Source organism: Canis lupus, chromosome 28 (assembly GCF_003254725.2).
Source record: "Canis lupus dingo isolate Sandy chromosome 28, ASM325472v2, whole genome shotgun sequence".
Classification (NCBI taxonomy): domain Eukaryota; kingdom Metazoa; phylum Chordata; class Mammalia; order Carnivora; family Canidae; genus Canis; species Canis lupus.
In genome coordinates this window covers 17,553,012-17,575,125 of record NC_064270.1, presented here as the reverse complement: position 1 = coordinate 17,575,125, position 22,114 = coordinate 17,553,012, and the positions used below count along the sequence as shown (strand labels likewise).

Genomic DNA, 22,114 nt, shown 5'->3' with positions numbered 1-22,114 from the left:
TCACATTTTCTGATGACACAAAGCTGGAAGAAATAGTCAATATGCTTGATGGCAGAATTAGGACCCAAATGGTCTTGATAGACCGAGGGGAAAGATAGAATCTAATAACATGTGGAGTAACAGAAAGATGTCAAGTCCTCCCCCTGGCCACTACGGAAGTATTGAATAAAGGAAATAATGCAACTCAGGTTAAATAATAGTAATAATAATAATAATAATAATAATAATAATAATAATAATGTGGTAGCTTAAGACTTTTAATACACAATGTAATTAATATAAGTAAATATTTCAGAGAAACTGAAAATATTTAAGATGATCTTATGCATTAATCAATGCATTTTGCAGACTACCTAGAATGAAAGAGGCAATATCCAGGTCAATTTTACATTAACTAGGTCACAAAGAAAAACTGCAGTTAGCTTTGGATGTCACCATTCAAGGATACAGACTATCAACCTAGGGTACACATATGGGTTTTGGTAAGCATTTGAATCTCCTGAAATTTTAAGTAAAAATATGGATTGGCCCATGTAAATTTATTATGAGGAAATTATATATATTTTATCAGATTTTCAAAAGGGGTTAACAGTTCCCAAAGCCAAAGGACCACTGAAAAAGAGAGTAATAAGATGATGTCCTGGATTGAATAGTGGCTCCTCCAAGGGTCATGAGCACGTTCTGTTCCCAATTACCTGTCAATGTGATTTTATCTGGACCTTTGCAGGCATAAATAAGTTACGGATCTTGAGATGAAATAATCCTGGATTATCAAGGTGGGCCCTAAGGACAAACATCCTTGTAAGAGCTACAAAGAAGTGAGACACACAGAGAGGAGGAGGTTATGTGAAGAAGCACAGACTGGAGTTACGTGGCAACAAGCCAAGAAACATCTGGAGCTCCCAGAAGGAACTTTTCCCTGGTGCACTAGAAGCAGTGCTGCCATACTGCCACTTTGATCTTAGACTCTGGCCTTCAGAACTGTTAGAAAATTAATTTCTAGTTGTTAACCACCTAATTTGTGGTGATTTGTTACAGCAGCCATAGGAAGTTAATACAGATGATGATATGATTCAAAAGCACTTTTCACCTATCTATCCAAGAAATGGTTTAAGAACACTGGCTGGATAACTGGGAGATGATTTAGGAAGGTGCAAGGGAGGGGGGACCAATAAGTGGGCACTCTGGGGAGATCTCCTGAGTATAAGAAAACTAACAAAATAGAAAAGCGTGAAAATTTACAAAAAGTGAGAAAACTTTCAAATGAAGAAACCTCCCCACAGAGAAAAGGAATGCTCAAGACTTAGTAAACACAGAGTCTCAAGCTCAGGCTTACACATTTCTCAGGGCTGCTGCTGAGGAGGATGCGTGCATCCTCCAAGGGCCCAGCCAAGCTGACCCAGACTCTCTAAGGATGTTCCATGATGTTGGTCTTCTCATCTGTCTGGGTTATCTGTTTCTAGGCTCAGAGAGCTCATTTCAGAACTGCACATAAAAATAGATGTCCAGTCATGACTTGTGGACTAACCCAGCCTCTTCTTTACTCAATCTTGCCAGGCACGTTCTTTTGTCTAGATTTCTTTGGCTTCTATCCCAGATGTCCTTACACTGTGATTCCCAGGTCTTTCCCCAAATTGTAAATTGATACGCTAATATTTTTACTTGGGAGTGAGATAGTCTGCTCTTCCATGTGATCACTTTTATATGCCAGACGCAAGATTTTAAACACTGAATGTCAGGATTATGTCTGTGGGGGTTCCAGCAATAAGAATGATGGTGATGGGCAGCCCTGGTGGCACAGCGGTTTAGTGCCACCTGCAGCCCAGGGCGTGATCCTGGAGACCCTGGATCGAGTCCCATGTCAGGCTCTGTATGATGCCTGCTTCTCCCTCTGCCTGTGTCTCTGCCTCTCTCTCCCCCTGTCTCTATGAATAAAGAAATAAAATCTTAAAAAAAAAGAAAAGAATGATGGTGATAATGAACATTTGTTGTCCATTGGAATTTTCAAGATTTTCACATATATTCCTTTTTCAAGGTACAAACTAACCTCAAGTGCAGGGCTCTGTGTGTGTGTGTATGTGTGTGTGTGTGTGTGTGTATGATATTTGATACAGAGCCTTGAAGAAAGTAGATACCACCTACATAAATACAAATCACTGCCTGGAAACAGGTAGCCTTCCCTTTAGTTCTCTTGAAGAAGTTACTCCCAACCACAGAACAAAATTAATGAATTTTCTAAGCCATTTCTCACTATATGGATTTTCAGGTAAAATCAATTAAAATGTATTAGTTCTGTTTTTCTTTTTCTTTTTACCTTGCCACTTGGATTTTTTCATAAGAGTTTTTGGCTTCACTTAAGATTCATCCTCTTGGGCTATATAAACCTGAGACCATCTCTTTCTTTAAACTCCTTTGGTGCCAACTTCCTACACTACAAATGTGACTCTAGTCAGATAGTATCCTTTTATGCTCTTGTATTATTACTTCTAACATACAGATGGTCTGGGCATGGTGGCAAGGGTAGGAGGCAAAGAAATAGAAGAGATCTTTCCCTAGTTCTGTCTGCCACTAAATTAGTTAGGTGACCTTGAGCAAATCACTTCATCTCTCAAGGCTTCAGCCTCCTTAGGGAAGATAACTTTAATCAGTGACACATACTCAAAGGATGACTTTCTTCATGCAGAAACAGTCTAGGTAGAATCTGACCATTTCAAGATAATTTCTAAGAGTTTATTTTCTTTTACTCTCTATGTCTAACTCCAGGTGTACAAGCCATCTATCTCTGGTGACCCCATACACAAAGGATTTATCTATTAGAGACATTCATCTTTGTCTCCATTGGCACTTCTTCCATATAACAGATGCTCATTAAACAATTCTGGGCTGATTAATGGATAGAATTAATCTATCAAAGTCATTCACTTCTTCCAAAATTGGGGTAATAGCTTTATCTGCCCTTATTTCTGGGCCAAAGAACATGGTTGAGCTGCATGTTCTCTGGGGTTTAGAAAGACAAAAGCAATCTCAAGAGAAAAATAGCAGCTGCTTCTCTTGTCTTTGTTATCCTGGACTGTGATAGGATTTCCACAAACAACTATGATTTTCTGGGACCCTAACATATCCTGCCTAATCTACCATCCAGACTTGAGTGCGTATTTTGGGGAGAGGACTGATTAATCTGAGGGAGGAAAGTGGTTCACAAAAAATAAAAAGCTTCGTTAGAATTCCATACACATCACGGGTTAGCTAATCATTAATTAAATGATTTCAAAGGGGATCTTGGTATATAATTGCTATAATTTAGGTGAAAACAATGCCACATTAAATGTAATTAGAGGAGCAGCCACTGTAAAGATGTTTTTCTCTTTACAGGAAAACTACTCTGGGTCACCTGATTCTCTCCTGCACAGTTCTCTTTCCCACCTCCAATTATACCAACCTTCATACATAGTTGTAAAAGCCAAGAGAAGTTTCTAGGAAAGAGTGGTTGATTAGTCTTTCAGAGAGGAAGAAGACAAGGACTCATTACTAGAAAGCCACTAGAAATGTGCACAAGAAAGAACAAATTGTGATTGGGGAGTAAGATTAGGACTTTACTGTTCAGAGTAAGATTAGGACTTTACCGTGGACTAATTTTTGAGAGAACATTTGATGGAACTCAACTAGGAATGATACTGTGCTGCCATCGACCTGGCTCTGAACCCCCTTTTCCTTTAGTTTCCTCAGGGACTCCTACACCTGCATCTTGGGCTCCTCTATTCACCAACTCCCCCATTTCTATCTGCCTGAAGAAAATCTTAAGAAAGAGAACAAGGCCAAAGTTGACTATGTCAGTTCCCTCCTGACTTTCCTTTCCCTGTGGCTGACTTAACTGAGTTCTCAGTCATCAGGCTAGAAACTTAATTCAACACTTGTTTTTGCCATATTCTTCACTCCTTCATTTGCTGCCTGTTCCAATCTCATTCCAAATGCCACCTCCTCTTAGAAGCATTCCTTAGATATTGCAAGTCTAAGAATCTCTCCCTCTAAACTTTTGACTTCCTGTGTGAGCAGATGGTGACCTTCTCCCACAGAGGCAGATGATTTTCCTCAGTTTCTCTAGCCTTCTGCTTCAGTGACACCATATTCTCTTTGCCTTTGTCTTACTTCTCTAAGTGAACTTCTCACCCACTTCTTCTTCCTCCCATCTCTTAAGTTGTAACTTAAGCCTTCTTCTTCTTGGTTCCTACACTTGACCTTGGGAATCCTATTCATTTCTGCAACTTCAACCTCTATGTAGAAGACTCCCAATGTAAGAAGTCTTGTCCTTGAACTCTCATAAGATCTAGTCATGAATATCAGGATAAGACCTTTGAATTTGATTCAAAAGCCACAGTAGCCTCCATCTATCTTTGTAGTATTATCTCCTGCTACTCTCCAATGTTACTTGTGCTCAAACAATTCCATTTGCTCCACCAAAAGCAACATGATTTCCTATGCCTGATTTTCCTGTGCTTGGGATGCTGTTCCCGCATCTTGTCCAATTCCTACTCATTCTGTAAATCTAAGGTAAAATAATAGGCAGGGTGATGAGAAATAATGGGTTACGATGAAAGGAGGGGAAGCACAGCTTTTCAAATCTAAATAGTGGCCATTTTGATTTCCTAGTGGCCATTTCATAGTGGCCACTTTGATTTCCTCTTTAAAAAACAAAACTACTCCTAAATAACCCAGGGTTTTGTTTCCAAACATATGAGGTTTTTCCTTTATTTTCTTTATCATCATTCTATTTTAAAATTTTGATCTAATTATAATATTTAGAGAGAACATGATCTCAATTATATCAGCTTTTGGAATTGGTCCAGTATTTCTACTGGCCTAATATATGGTCAATTAAAAAATTAAATGTTTGCTTAAAAAATAGATATTCTCTATTTATTGAGTAGCGAGTCATATACAGGTCTTTTATTTTTTTTAAGATTTTATTTATTTATTCATGAGAGACAGACAGAGAGAGAGAGAGAGGCAGAGACACAGGCAGAGGAAGGAAGCAGGCTCCATGCAGGGAGCCCGATGTGGGACTCAATCCCAAGTCCCCAGGATCAGGCCCTGGGCTGAAGATGGCGCTAAACCGCTGAACCACCCAAGCTGCCCTATACAGGTCTTTTAAATAAAGCTTGCTAATAGTACAATTCACATCAAAATTATACCAACTTTCTGACTCGCCTATTGGTTTCCATATGAAATTTATTAAAATATTCCCCTATGGTATTGCAAATCCTTCATTTCTCCTTGAGTTTTTGTATGTTTTTGCATTATGTAATCATAACACTATACAGGTTTTGAAATTATTCTATCTTCTTGATGGATTATTCTTTTTAGTTTTAACTCAAATGCTAACTCTTCTATTATGTCCTCCATGATCTTCCTTCATCCTCCATTCCTTTCCTTAGAAAGAAACAATAAATGCCTCTTTCCTCTGAATTTTGGTAGCATTTTTTCTCTATTTTGCATATTACCCTTAATACTTCCAATAGGGATCAAAATTCATAAACTATATGTGATGAGTGTCTTATCCTCCTTGATAGATTTTAAACTCATGAAAGTTTACAATTTACAAACACGTGCCTTCAACATCATAGGTGTTTGTCATATATTTATTGTTTGAGAGCCAGTTGAATCAAGTAGTCAAACATAGAGGTGTTGGCATCACACAGGGCAAGATGTGAGAGCCAATCCCAGGCCTAAAGAAAGTTCCTTACATATATTAATTAGACCTCATGTACAAAATGAGGATAATAATATTAACTAACAGAATTCTGAGATTTAAGTGTGTTGCATATTTATAGTGTTTTGTATAAATTAAGAAGTAAATAGTTTTAAACTATTAATATTTTTATATAATAGTACCTAATTATGATAATTTGCTTTATGTCCTTTGTTGAATGCCTGATAACTTTGTGGGCAGATAGTGTGCCATATACTTTTATATCCCAGTGATCTCCACTACAAGACTGTAAAGAGTAGGTACCCAAGTAAAAGTCAATCAAATAACAACAATAATACTTAGAAATATCAATAATAGTGATAATTTACTGAATGCTTACAATTTATTAACTACTTTGTATGGATTACCTCATTTCATTTATTATCCACATTTAAGAGAAAAGGAAACTAAGGCTCAAAGAAGTTAGATAATGCATCCAAAAAGAATTATACAGCAAGTAGGTGTTGGAGCCAGTCCAACTTAGGCAGTTGCTACTAATGTAACACAGTTTCAGCACTGTACTTTTAGCAAGGCCCATACCCCTTTTTAAGTGTTTTGTGATTCATTAGCAATCATTTGACTGCACAGTTTGGCACTGAGGTATGAGCATGGGGGTCCGCTTAGCACCAGGTCATTATAGGCTGTTTGCACAAAAAAGCAGAAATTCCATGAAATATATAAAGCTGAAAGCACAGTTGGAGGAATAAAAGAGAAATCTGAAGAGAAGATATATCCAGAGAGCTTCAATTATGACCCAATCTTTCTCAAGGTCTAAAGCATCTACTATTTGAGCAATTATGTATTTGAACTTGAAGTATGACCACTTTTATTGGTTCTACCTCTAGTTGGGAGTCCATGGGGCATGAAAAAGAAAGAATCATAAAGTCTTAGTAATCCAAGGGGCCATAGGGATGAACCTTTGACCTAATCCTTTCACAGGTTGGATGGGGAAAACAAAGTAGTAGACTGCTTAAGAACACAAAGAAGTAGGACCCAAGTCTCCTAAAACCCAACTCTTCCTCCTACACCGACTGCTTTCATGGGAAACACTTGAAGCATGCAGGCAGAGTCATGGTGCACCATATATAATAGTAGTGCTAGGAGTCACTGCTTGGCGGAATGCAGAGTAGACTAGAGATTGTATCTGGGGCTATGGCAAAAAAAGGAAGTCTTCAATCCAGACTTGCTTTCAAAATTTGGCTGGCTTTTCCTTCAGGCTATCATGTCTAAGGGATGCTTTGGATTTTCCAAACTCTAGCCTGTCAATGTGGAACTACAGATGTATACTCCAGCTTCTTCTAAGAGAGAGGATTTTCTTTGATTTGTTAAGATGTAGCATGTTTCTCTGTACACTCTATTGAATCAAATGAATCATCAGAATGACATAGACAATGATGTCCTTGGTTTCTGGGGAACTGAGCCTGCTTCTCTCCAAAGACAGCTTAGCTGTTCTCACTGAGAAAGGTGAAGGTCAGAGGTAGTAGAGTAATGGAGTCTAAGTTTCGCTTCACAAGTGGCTGGCAAGCTAGAGGGCAGGCATAGACCTTTAATTTATAAATGAGGGAGAAACCCTGTGGGTATCAGGGAAGAAGAATTCTTTCACTGGTCCAGGTACTACTTCCACATTGACATGTAGATAAATGTGCCCCAAATCAAATCTTCTGCAATGACCTCGTCTGGCTGCCTGCAATTTCCCCTATTGACACACTGGATTTATTTCTCATTCCTCTAAGTAAACAGTTAAACCTGTTGTGGATTCCAGTGAGTCACATACCATCTTCTCTGCCACCTCCGTCCAGGACTCAGAATTAGCCATTGCTAGGAAACCACAAATCCCAACTCAATCCTTTTACCCAGCCTCAACTCCTTTCACTGGCTGGATGTCATTAATTTGAGAGCAAATTATTAGAAACCTGGAAAACAGTTCTGAAATGCCTGCAGATTTATGATGAAGTCATTTCACAAAAGGTCACAGGCAACCCTGCTATAATTAAATCTTTCATTAATTTTTAAAATACACAATAACTTACAAATGCATCATAAATTAACCAGATGACCTTGAAGAAATTATTTAGAGCACTGCTTCTTCAGAAGCCACTATCTAGCAATTTCCTGAATTTTTATTTTATGACTGGGATTTGTCTATTTTACACTATTGTCTTTGATTGGGTTCCAGTAGCCTGTTTATTTCAAATGATTTTGTATTAATTCACTCAGAGCACTAGTTAGCACTGGAAAGTGATGGTGGATAGTTAAAACTCTCCCTTCCTTTAGGTCATAGCCTCGAAGGTTGAGTAACTGTGACCCACACAATCACCCAAATATACTTAAATGTAGCAGCTCTTTCATTATCTGGGAGATAATGTGTACATTTTGATAAATGATTTTCCTTTTCTCATTAAAAAATTAGAAAACTGGGGATCCCTGGGTGGCTCAGCGGTTTAGCACCTGCCTTTGGCCCAAGGCACGATCCTGGAGTCCCGGGATCGAGTCCCACGTCAGGCTCCCGGCATGGAGCCTGCTTCTCCCTCTGCCTGTGTCTCTGCCTCTCTCTCTCTCTCTCTCTCTCTCTCTGTCTATCATGAATAAATAAATAAATCTTTAAAAAAATTAGAAAACTATAAAAATGTATAGATGAGAAAATAAAAGCCCCATTGGAGGTAATCACTCTTAATATTCTGTGAGGTTCCCTTCTATTCATTCCCAGTGTTGTTATTTCTTAGACTAGGATATAAGTGATCATCAGAAACCATAGTCAGGATTGGAATTGCAGGAAGTTAGAGGTTTATGGCAATCTCTCTCTCTGTCTCTGTCTCTCTGTCTCTCCCTCCCTCCTTCCCTCTCTCCCCACTATCATGTGTACCCACCACCACCACCACATTAAAAGCTCATAATTGGATGATAGAAGAGATTCCATGAACTCTAGACCTGAAATAAAACTCACATAAAACTGTTCTTTCTTCCATAGGATGTGCAAGAGGCTTTAGAACATAAACTTCCCATCAGCAGAGCCCTTAACTATCCTATGTATGCCTCAGTCTAACTCCTGGAACTCTTAGAACAGTGTCTATCTTGTAGTGTGTATGCAAGGCATCCTTTGAATAAAGAACTAATACATGTTTTTGTAATAGGGGCTTGATACATGTAGATCCCTGAGTCCTTTTCTAAAAATCTAGTTCTCTCTGGAAGGCCAAAGTCCCCCACATCTCCTCTTGCCTCCTGCTCCATTAGGCTTCTTCTCTGCTTCCATGGAAGATGCTCCTGAGAACCAATTTCAAATCAAAGCAGAAACAGTGGTATTGTGGGAAGGCCAGCCATCAGCAGCCCACAGTTGTCACTATCCAGAAATTCAGGCCACATCCCTGGCTACTGGTGTGTGTCCATGCCACCTGTTTGTTTTCACATTAGGGTATAGATCGGCTTAGCACTAAAGGAGGTCAGCAGATGCTATGGAATTGCATGGAGTGAAAGTGAGACAGGAACAAGACATTCATAGAAATAGGCAGGGGTCAGCAGCTAGGGATCCTGCAAGCAGAACCTGTGTCAATGGCAGGATGCTCCGATCCATGAAATGGTGGACAGAGGCAGGGATTAGAAGGTTTGAAAATAAGTCTTAGAAGAGGCAGAGAGCAGAGGGGAGAGTAAGAAAGAAACCAAAAGGCATCAGAACTGACAAGGCATGGAAGAAATCTGAGTTTTTAGGATGAATTTAAAGAATCATTCTATGTCCAAACAACTGCAATTATGTTCTAAAAACTTAATAGATTCCTTCAATGGGTTTGAAAGTTTAAAGTCCCTAACAGTGGGTTAGATACTGTGGTCTGCTAACCTGTGAATGATTAGTCAGCAGTTGGGGGTTGAAAGGGGAACCTCAGAGATGAAAACAAGAGGGAGAAGGTGGATGTTGAAGACAGGAGGAAATACATGGGAATCAAAAGAGCTGGAAGAAAGGAAAAGGTATACCACCTGGTTTCCCCATGGCATTCTATTTCTCAGTCTCTGACTCTGTGTCAAATCCTGAAACAAGGGCAGCCTGGGTGGCTCAGTAGTTTAGCCTCTGCCTTCAGCCCAGGGCATGATCCTGGAGACCTGGGATCGAGTCCCACATCGGGCTCTCTGCATGGAGCCTGCTTCTCCCTCTGCCTGTGTCTCTGCCTCTCTTTCTGTGTGTGTGTGTGTCTCTCATGAATAAATAAATAAAATCTTTTTAAAAATTCTCTAAAATCCTGAAGCAAGAGATAAAAAGAATCTTAAAAAGCGTAAAATTCATCCCTTGCCCTTAAATGTCTTCAGTTCAATTCAATGGTATGATTCACTCCCCATGCACCTGCTGAGCACTAATCATGCATAAGCTTCCATGATCAGGCTCTGAGAGAGGACCAATAAGACCCTATGAATATCCCAGACTGAAAAAGACCTCACACTCCCATTCTGGAGATAACCAATATATACAACACTCAGCAAACAGTGCAAAAATCAAGACAATGGTAATTCTCCATGACCCAGCAATCCCATTTGTAGGTATGTAGCTCTGAGAATTCTACGGACATACTGGGAGGCATCTGCAGAGAGAGAATAGTACTGTTTAAAATAGTACAACACTAGAAACAATCGCAATGTCCATTGATAGGAGAATGGAGAAATAAACTGCATATTCCTATCATGAGAGAATGCCATAGAGCATTAAAAGTGTCTGGACCAGATGGATATGCCCCAAGATAGGTAATGCTGAGTGACAGACCCATGTAGGAGAATGGTAACAGTTAGATAAATTACATACTTTAAAAACACATAAAACAATACTACATATATTTCTGTGGATAATTAAGTACATACCAATGTGTCAACACACTCACTAGAAGGATATGCATCTAATTCATGGGCATTCACTGATCTGTGGAGGGAGTAAGGGAAAAAGATCTGAAAAGGGGACACTCATGAAAAGACCACCTATTCTGGGAGTCCCCGTATCATAATTAAAAAAAAAAAGTCTGAAGCCACAGCCATAATGTGTTAGTATTTATTAATTCCTGATTGGTACACTGGTGCTGATAAGATTATTCTTTGTACTTATATTTATTCCATTTTTGAAACTTTTGAAAAGAACTGCAAGAAACAATATAGGTATGAAATCGTGAATAGAGAATCTATCCTGCAAACCACAAATTGAAAATCTTACAGAAGCCAGAAGGGCAGCTTAAATGGACCATGAGTGAGCTGAAGCACCGCAGCAGATACATGCATATCAGGTGAGAGGTGGGGCACCACACAGCATGCCCAGTCCAAAGCAGGCAGCTGCCATGCAACTCTAGAAAATTGTTAGACTGTGGGCATTTGGGTTCAATGCTGCCAGATGTTTCCAACTTTGCAAATTTTGGCTCCATTGAGAAAAGCACAGACCAAACTAAATACACCTGGTGAGTCAAACTCTGCAGCTGAAGAAAGAAATTCAGTGAAAGAGAATGAGTAAGAGCTGAAGGAACTGAGGAGGGCTTCAGGAAAGAGGTGACCTGCCTATGAGGTTAGGATAAGAAATGAGGATACTTCCAAATGATATCAAATGATTGGCCTGTTCAATATTTCAGAAAGGGGTGTCCTGGGAGATGTAGTTTGTGAGTGGGAGAAGTTTATAGAAACTGGGTCAAAAATTCAAATTATATTTGTAACAAGCCACATACGTTAAGCTCCATGTGCCCTCTCACTCAGAGACAACAAATCACAACCTGTGGGACAAATCTGGCCTGCTATCCATTCTAGAAGGCCTACAGCTAACAATGGTTTTTACGTTATAAGTGGTTGTGGAGGAAAGGGAAATGAAGAATGGTATTTTATGACATGCAAAGATTTCATGCAATTCAAATTTCAGTTTCCATTGCTAAAGTTTTATTGGAACACACTGATGACCATTCATTTGCATATTGTGAACGGCTATGGCTCTTTAGACCCTAGATTGGGAATCAAGTAGTTGCATCAAAGACTTTGTGGCCAGCAAAGTCTAAAATCTTTAGGGAAAATCTTTGTTGATCCCTATCTAGGTGGCCAAATTCTTCCCTGCAGGTGACCCATTTCTCATTCATTATACTACAGAGACTACAAACATCGCTAATGTCCCTCTGTGGAGATTATTTCACTTAATTCTCAACATCCATGACAAGAAAGCCAAACTCAGAGAGAGAGCAGGTAAGGTTTCTAAGGTCACATGGGTCATAAGTGGTACCCTTAGTGCTAGCTATGGAACGTAGAGCCCCAAAATCCATGGCTCTTGACCATCATTCCTTCCCACACAGCAGTTTGTTGGTCAAAAGAAATCTTTTCCTTCCAGGCTGTTGCCAGCCTCCCATACATCCTAGTGACATCCAAAAGCTCCTATACAAGCACACATTCTGCCTCTGTATTCCCTGGCACAAACAGCAGTGTGCTTCTGTGATGATGGAAGTCGGCTGACAATGTGGAGGATATGAACCCAGCAGCCAGCCTGAGATGCAATGTCTTCAGAGTTCCACTGGATTTACCGATTACTCGAATGACTTACTTTGGGCAAAGTAAAATCAGGCTCCTCCAGCAAACAACAGAGAATTGAAAAACAGATCAATGGAAGTAGCGCTGGTTCATTTCCAGCGACTTTATCGAATGCAGTTACCGAAGGCTAAACAATGCATTTATGCTCAGGGTTGGGCCTCTGCGTTGCGCAAAGGCTATATTTAAGGGCATGTTCCCTGCTAAGCATGTGGTCACAGTCTCTTAAGTGGAAAGAAGATCTTCATTTTTTTTTTAACCTCTGCATCTTCAGGTTTTGCATAATTTTCTAGGCAAAATGTTATCTCTCCCCCTTCACTGTGGCTATTAGTTCTGGTGGTGGAACAATGGATCAGAGATTTATGCCAATTAGAATTGGATTTATACAGGGAGTCAGTGAGGCAATTGGCCCTAGACAATTTGCTATAAGCATCTCTAGCTTTCCTACCACTCATTCTCCTCTCTGCAGGCCAGGCACAGTCTACTATTCCATGTTTGCTCATAATGCTCCCTCTCCTTCTCTGCAGAGCCACAAAGCTGTTTTTAACTATTCTATCTTTAATCCTTTCTTTAATATCCAATGGCAACTATAATTTGCCCTGTACCTTCCGATTTCATTGTGGTCCAGTTCTAGCACATGTTCGGCATCTTTTCAAACAGGTTGTGTTTAAGTGGGTCTACTGTGACCTGACCTGATGTCTAGAGCACAGTGGCCGCCCATCAATACTTAGTGAATAACTAGCATGCTGCCACTTTTTCCCCACACACCATGGTCCTTTACTGAACAAACCTTGGAGAACTCTAGTATCTTTCCTCCAATTTCAGCTCTGAGCCTGATGCTTGAAATTCACATTCTTTGCACTCAATTTGCCTCTTACTGAATGTGCGAGGTGAGCACTGAATTTGTCTGAGCCTCAATGTCCACATCTGCCCAGTGGTGACAATCTGAAGTATCTGGCATGGTCCTTGGGAAGAATCCATGAAATCAAATTTGAGAAATCCTCAGATACCTGGCACAAAAGAAGGTGTTAAACAGACACGGGTTGGTAAGAAGATACTTCTTCTGGCAAGAAATGTCCACTTTCTTCCAGGGAGGCAGGTATTCCCTCTTGGTTTCATTGTTTTTTTTTTCCCTGAGAGGCTGCCAGGTTCTCCCTGGCTCCTGTAAAAGATCAGCTAATTCACAGCCAATTGGTTCAAATAGTTCACATCAAGAAAGAATTTCAAATGTAGCTTTGAGGATGCAGGAAAGCAGTTTTTTTTTTTTTATTTTTCCATCTGATTCCATATCTAAGCCATACAAAAAAAAAAAAAAAAAAAAGAGCTTTCCTTAAAGTGTAATTTGGGGCCAAATAATACACCAAAGAGGCCCAAGTGCTCCAGCAGCACAGGCATCTCATCAGCTAGAAAGCCACTGCCTGAGATGGCAATAGGCCCTCTGGCTTGTCAATCATCCAGCCCTATTCTCAGCCTTAAGTAATAAGAATGGTCACATTTCACAATGAATTAGGCTAGACTAGATGGTTCCTGTCAAGGTTACCAGGGAGATGTTGAAATAATAACATTTGAAAAGACAGTGGAAAAAAGAGCAATAAAAGTAAGCAAATCTCATGCCTGCAACCTGGGAACTGTCTTTCTCACATAAATTCCCCTATCAAGTTAGTGTTGGAAGGTACCATGCTGCCCAAGCACTGGCCTCCAGGAGGGGTAGAAGCTGTCAGAGTCTTCTGAAAGGTGGAGGAAATCAGGGATCACTCCCAGGAGGGGCCTCATTCTCCAGCTGCCCCTTTGTGCCCATGCATCATTCCACCCCTTGCATCATCATCTTCCACAGGACACCTCTGCATGCAGAAGGCTCCAACTCCTACCTAACCCCCAGGTCCCCATAACTTGCAACTACTGGATTCTGATCATAGCACTTCAAAATCTAAGGAAGTCACTACAATCGCAATCACTTGCCACTGGGAAAGATCACTGAGGATCATAAAATGGACTTGTTAATTCATTCACTTACTAATTTAATCATTTAATACATGTATACCATTAAATCCTTAGTTCAAGCACAAAACTGATAAACATATGACACCCATTAGCAGGATACACACAGATCCTCCCTCGTAGAATTTAAAAGCCCTTCATGTGTTTACACAGATACACGCATGTGTCTATCTGCCTGTTTTAAGAGCAGATAAAGGTGGAGGAGGAAATTACCAAAAAAAAAAAAAATACCATTTTCATTAATATTTATTGTTTCAAGCATTTGAAGGAAAACTACATAGGGCTAAGACAGCGTATGGCAAGGAGTCCCCAAAGTGATCAGATGGGCCAAAGAAGGTGTGCTAGAAGAGCTGATTCTTAAGCTGAGACCTGAAAGATACCTAGAAGTTTGGCTGTTTAAGTGTGAAGTACAAGTAAATTCTAGGTAGATACACAGACAAAAACCTCAGGGCAGTAAGGCACTAGTGGATCAGAGAAAGGTGGTCAAAATATGGGGGCCAGAAGTGAGGTCCCAGGCATGCGGTCAGTGTAGATATTTATAGGCCATTCAATGAGTTTGGATTTTATTCTACAGGCAATGGACAGCCTTCCATGAGTTTTGAGAAGAGGAGTGGCATTACTATATTTTCAATTCCAAGAGCATCACTTTGAATAAGGTCAAATTCCTACACATAACCTAAGAACCCTCACAGTACCAATCCCTTGACACCCAGTCATATGCTCTTATGTGGCTCTTTCTTTTTTTGTGTTCTTTGTCTTGAATCAGTCATTCTTTCAACAAATAATTACTGACTTCTCACAATGTGGCAATTCCCCTTTCAGGAGGAGTACTGATGTCACAGTACTCAACAAAATGATTAAATTTTGTACTTTCTTTGACGTTCTATTACCTGTTACCTGGCTTTCCACTGGTGACCTTCTATTGAAATTTCAAGACCAACTCAATTGTCACTTTTTGTGTGTGTGAAGCCTTTACTCCCTTATACTCATATCCTGGTTATACCCCTTGGGTCCTTTGATGATTGGTGTATCTCTCTCCTCCAACACATTGGCCTGAGTGTTCCTTGAAAGTAAAAAGAATTGTATTTGCCTCTTTAATTCCCTCTAAGAGAATATGAAACATATTTGAAGCTTATTACACAATTTCAATAATTAACTGTGTATTATTCAGAGCTTTCCAGGGAAACAGAACCAATAAGATGAATATGTTGACCCTTGAATAATGCAGGGGTAAGGAGCAACAAGCTTCTGCACAGTTAAAAATCTGTATATTGCCTTTGACTCGCCCAAAACTTAACTATTAATAGTCTACTGTTGCCTGGAAGCTCTATTGATAACATAAAGTCAATTAACATATATTGTGTGTATGCATTATACACTGTATTCTTACAATAAAGCCAGCTAGAGAAAAGGAAATCATAAGAAAGAGAAAATACATTTATAGTGCTGTACTGGATTTATTGAAAAAAATACACATATAAGTGGACTTGTGAAGTTCAAACTTGTGTTATTCAAAGATCAACTGTATGTGTGTGTGTGTGTGTGTGTGTGTGTATACAGAAATATACAGAAATAGACAAAGAGAGAGAAGAATTTGCGATAAGCAATTGGCTTACACAATTATGGAGGCTGACAAGTCTCAGGATCTGTAGGGTGAGTCAGCAAGCTGGAGACCCAGGAATGCTGATAGAGTAGTTCTAGTCTTGAAACTCAAGAAGAGTAGATTTTTTAGTTGGAGTTAAACACCAGAAAAAAACCATGTCCCAGTTCAAAGGCAGCCAGGCAGGAGGAATTTTCCCTTGTTCAAGGAAAGGTCAACCTTTTTGTTCTATTAATATTTGTAACTGATTGAGTAAGCCTCAAAAATATTAGGGAGGGCAATCTGCTTTGTAAGGTTCACTGATTGAAATATTAGTCTTTTCCAAAAACACCTTCACAGAAACATGCGGAATAATATTTGACCAAATATATAGGTACCCTGTGGCCCAGTCAAGCTAATATATAAAATTAATTACCCTAAACTGATAAATATTTAAAACCTCCAAATGAAGGTAACAAGCTAAACCAATAAAACCTTAGTGAGAATGAGCTAGCCTTTCTTCCTTATTGACCACTGCTGAAATACAGAGCTAGGGTTAACCATGAGAAGAAAATTACAGAATTTAAACAGTCCAAATCAGTAGTAATATTTGGTTAAATGGCAAGAATAAGCATGTCTATTCTCAAATGGCTCCCAGACCCCTAACCAGTGCTTATAGAATATGTAAAGTTTTTGAACCCCTGCTTCAATCCATGTCATTATCATTCCACAAGGGAAAGCACTGGTTAGCCCTGTTGGATCACCTGGTTTTAAAGTCATTTTCAAATCTAAGGAAAAAATTATAAATAAATAAGTAAATAAATAAACAAATAAATAAACAAATAAATAAATACACATACACACACACACAAATCTAAGGCAGAGACAGAAATTGCCTCTTGGCAATCCTTCCTGGGCTCACAAGAGTGGCTGCCTGAAGAGCTCTGACAACATCTGGATCATTTTTATACTAGAGAAACTCTGAGTTTAATAGAAAGTTAAAAACAGGCAGCCTTAATTGCTTACACTTGGTTGGACAACCACTTCCAAACTCATCTTAATTTCATTAAAGGACAAATACCTGTCTGTCCCAAATCCCATTCCTTTTCTACTTACCAGCGTTTAAAATATCTTGAAAAAAAGGTAGAAGAGGGCAGAAGCTTTGTCTGTTCTTGTGCAGTCTTACTGGGGAGGAAAGGAAAATAGGAATGCTATCTCGTCTTTTCAGTAAATGGTTTGGCCCTGAGGTCAATCTCCTCATATCCATGTGACCAGCTAAACTCCATGAAGCTGAGAAAAAAATTATTACCATTTAAGATTAGATGAACACAGAATTTAAACTGTAGGCTTAGACTTGCTAGGGAATGCCCAATCATGCTGAGATTGGTGTACATGTGATATTGTTCAAAGTAATGCCCAAGAGAAGCATGTGATGAGTCCAAAGAGGCCCCATACAAGAAAATGCAGGATAAATGACATTATGGGATGATGAGAAAGCTAAAGAGAGGGATCAGTATGTGTCTTTCATACAAAAGCAGGAAACACCTGACTTTAAGATCATATATATCTTCACTGACCAAGATTCTAGGACCATGTCAGGTTTGACTGTGATGAGCAGCCACATCTAGTTTAATAAATTCAAGCAAACTATACAACCTTCTTGAATGTGTGTACGTTTGCCTTATGGAATTTAGAATTCAATATTTTAACTCCTTGATGGCCATATCAGAGGAAGTCCTAGAAAAGAGGAAGATTTTCTTTTTATAGCTAATAACTTAGTAAAGGATAGGAAATAATTTGGAAAAATTAGCTCATGTCAGAGATCCTCATGAAAAAAAGATGGTGGTATTCCCAGGATTCCATATGCTTCCCAGAATTCATAAGAAAGCATTTTAATCTCTTGGCAGAATATTCTGGGTAAAATGACACAGTCATTTGTACATCACATTAATTTAATATACAAGCACACAAAATATGGAGATAGGAATTTCTGATTTGTCATCTAGAACTGCTGTGTCATCTACCACATAGGTACCAGCAATTTTTTAAACTTTTATTATTGTTATTATTTTATAGTAGAACTTTATAAAGGTCTTTCCAGGACCCTAAATCCTTGGGATTTCTCTCTCACTGTATCTCTCTTACCTATCTCTCTGTGTATATACATATATGTATATAAGTGTGTGAATCTGTATACACATACACTTGCATATACATGTATACCTATATATTTACCAAATCGTTTGTATTTTAGAAATAATATTTATATTACACTTCCTTTAAGTATCCAGAACTTATATTACACATTATAGCTATCTATCCACCAAATGATGAAGCTTTAGAGTCTAGGTATCAATAATAATATACTGTATCTTAAATACTGTCTATGCTTGTACAGCTACACTTGCATACAATATTGTTAACTCTTAATAAAGTGACTTCTCAGCTTAACAATAAGAGCCCATCTGTTTAGGAACTTTAATTAGAAATTTCGTTGGTGAGACAATTCTGTGTAGGGTGTACTTTAAGAAAATGGGAAGAAATTACTGGACAAAACTCAAATTATAGACTTATATCCTACCTGAGCAACAAATTCTACAGGAAATCCTTGCTCACATTTTACTGCCCAGAGAACTGCCCAGAGAAGTCTTACCATAACATAGGTTCACAGTTACAGACATCAGTTATTAACACAATATACACCTTGGGAGGATCATAGCAGCTCTTCATAGGGTTTGATATCATATGTTTCTACTTTCAACTACAGAGCTCTGGGATTTAACCCAGCACCTGAAACATAGCAGATGCTCAAAAATGACGGTTCAGTCTTTAAAAGACAAGTTCACCACCCTTGGAGTTAAGAGAAAATATTTCCCTGGCAATTTAGAAAATTCAGAGAGAATTAAAGAAGAGAATTTAAAATCACTCTTTGTTGCACTGTCCTAAATGTTTTAAAGGCATTCTTGTGGAACCACTCAGATTTTCTATTATAAATCTTTTTTTAAATAACGAGGACACTGGGAATCCAAGACATTTTCTGTACACAAGTCGTGTAGACATGAGACCCTTGCAGTGCTTCTACTAAATTTCTAAAAAGGTGAAGATTTTTAGCATTTCAAAATTTTGAAAAGAAGCATAAGGAATGATTCAATCTTAGAAATGAAGAAATGAAGATCCAACATGGCTAACTACCAGATAGGTAATCCATAGCTACTGGATTGTACAGAATCTTAACTCAGGTACCCTAAATCTGGGATCAGATATTTGTCCATTTGTTTTATTTTCTCTGATTAGTGTACCATTTTTCCATCACAGTTGAGTTTTTTCTGTCACTCTAAAATCCCAGAGGACTAGCCAGTCAACACTTTGGATGTGAGAATGGAAGTAGAGGGGTGGGACATGGCAAAGTAGTCAAGTTGGGGGCCAGATTACAACATTTGAACAAAATTGTGTAGATGCAGTTATAACAGATTTTTTTTAAGCTGATACTCTGGGAAAGAGATAAAGCACAGAACTAGCCATTTGCCCTGTTTCTGCCTCCTCCTTAAAGCCCATATAAGTCTCATACTGGAAAAGAATGATTCAAACTATAAAGACGTTCTTGAACACAAAGTTTCAAAGAACAGCAGTGTTTCTTAGAGGAAGAAGACCACTCTTTTCCCCAAAACCAGCAGAGAAGCATCCTGTGAGCCCTTCTGTGCCAACTCCATGACACAGCAGATTCCCTTAATCTTGCCCTTTAGACCCCTTTTATTCCACTCAGTGAAGATTAAGGTGTACAATGTTCTAGTCATTTCAAAGTGAGGGAGGCGAGGGCAGTATTGGCTAGTGGAGGGTTACCATACTATCCTCCCACATCCCCCTACATATCCATATGCACACAAACACAGAGGTCATCAAGTTTTTAGGGATTAAAATTAGATAGACTTTGAAAATAGTACCAATTTATTAATATTTTCTTTAAAATTCAGAAAGTACTTGGGATCTTTTTACAACTTTAAGACCATCTATTCTCGGGGTAAAGGAATGTAGGAAAATGTTCACAGCAAATTAATCTGAAGTAGAATGACAACTTTGGGTATGTGGTGTGTGTGTGTGTGTGTGTGTGTGTGTGTGTGTGCGTGACAGACTCCAGGAGTTTCCCTTAAAATATTCTCTTATTTCAGTATGTTGGCTATTTTATTTGCCGTCCCTGTCCCTCGCCTTCTGCGGGACTGTCCTGGAAAGAAAAAAGAGATGTCTAAAGACTGTAGCTTTCTGTTTCCTTGGATAAGTAGAAATTTGTTAGAATATCTTAAATACTGTTAGAAACCTTAACTGGTTAATTAGGAGCCTTGCTTCTCAGATGCTGTCAGTAGCCTTCTGAATCAGTGGTACAAGAACATATATTTCCATTTTACAGATGAGGAAACTAGGGACCAGACTAGAATGCTTTGGTATAGGGTTCCCCAGGAAAATCTGTGGCCTCAGTGGAGCTAGAACCCAGGTCTCAGGCTCCTATCGGCCACAGCAAAGAAGTACTCACGTCATGATTTGGGTCTCCACTCCTGCCTCCACCAGAGCGCCATCAACAAAGAGAGGAACCGAAGTGAAGCCATACTTGTCCCAGGAGTGGCCCTCGTCAAAACTCACCCTGGGTTGGGAACAAGTACACAGAAGAGATAGTTGAAAATCATACCACACTCCTTCACAACCATTTTTCAGGTTATTAAATTCTCCTCTGTATCTCACTTTCTGGCAGTTTGAATTATCAATAGGTATTCATCTTCAATATCTCCCCATATTATTATGAGATTTGATCAAAATTGCATTTCCTGGCCCAGGCAGAGACAGTACCAGAGATACAGAAATATTTCAACATATTAGGATCAAAAAACAACAACAAGAAGAAAAAACAACCCAAGCAGGAGGGCTTAGTTGGTGGAGTATCACATTTCAAGTACTCAGAATGTACCCTAAGGTTCAATTTACAGCACAATCAATTTGGTCCTTGGAGTTTCTGACACAGATAAATTGAGTAGTGTGGGGTGTACTCTAGGGGAGGGGAGGTGTATTGTATGTCTTTCATATCAAACTTTAAAAAAAAGCCATTTCCCATTTGTTCAGAACGAATGTTAGGCTCATTTTCCCTTCCCAGAGCTACATTCAGGAGCTTTTAGAGGAGGCTGCTGAGTGTCTAAGATGTTTTGGGCAATACTGTGTCATCTTTCATCCAGTGGTAAGAGAAAGGTCTAGCCCTTTTTAGTTATAGAACCTAAAACTCTTTCAAGGGAAGGTTACTAGTAGAGGAGACTGGGGTAATTTTGAGTGCTTGCTTCTTTCCTTTTCTTGTTATTATCAAGTACCTGGTCTTCCAACTTCCCCAAGGCAGCTGTATTTGCTTCATTCCCTGTGATCCTTCTTGGGTAGATTCATTCTTAATTCTTCTTTGACTCCATAACTCAGGATTCTCTGAGTTCAACTGTAGTAACTCTGTAGGCTTCTCCACTTAGAGTGAGTGCCGAGTGATAACTTCTTAATGGACCTTAAATCCACCAATTCAAAACTATAATCTTGGGAGTTCACGGGTCATATAGGTCTGGTTCATTCAATGATTCCTTAACACCACCCACACATCTTTATTATAATACTTCTTACCTGATGTTTTATATATATTTTAATAAATCTATGTCTAATTTTTCCATGGAATTGTGAGCTTTTTGAGGTCAAGGACCATACAATTCATTTTTGCATTCCTAGTATCTAGCAGAAAAATGGTCACCTGGTTAGCACTATATAAATATTAAATGAATAAATTAATGAAATAAATAAAGAATGATTTACCACACTCTTCCAATCCATCGATTTTTTTCAAGCATGATTTACGCTGGCATCCATGAACTGGATGCAGAGTCTCTCTGCCCATTACCAGTCAACCTACTCAGCCTGTTCCCGATATATTTACTTCTTTGTCTCTCTCACCCTCTCTGTTTCTTTCCATTTCTGTCTTATCCTTTTTAACATTTTTTTTAATTTTTGCTATACCTAAGTCTATATTCACAAAAAAGATGAAAAGCAGACAGTCTGATGTTAAGTTTTTATGATTTCACAAGTTATCAGTGTCTGTCTTGACTTTTTTAAAACGACTTTTTTGAGTTATTTTTGACAAGTAAATATTGTATATATTTAGTGTACACCTTGGTATTTTGATAATATGTATACATTGTGAAAAGATCACCACAATAAAGCTGGTCTTGATCAACAGGAGTGGCAGGCAGGAAGGAGAAATGAGGACA

At 38.9% G+C, this 22,114-nt stretch overlaps 1 protein-coding gene across 2 annotated transcripts in view; it reads right to left on the bottom strand.

The window, feature by feature from the left end:
- Positions 1–22,114, bottom strand: part of SORCS3 (sortilin related VPS10 domain containing receptor 3) — a 581,582-nt gene that overhangs the window by 49,731 nt on the left and 509,737 nt on the right. For both annotated transcript variants that reach the window (XM_025467140.3, XM_025467142.3), the window contains exon 14: positions 20,365–20,472. In XM_025467140.3, the coding sequence (XP_025322925.3) occupies positions 20,365–20,472 (108 nt within the window). The remainder of the gene's footprint in view (positions 1–20,364; positions 20,473–22,114) is intronic.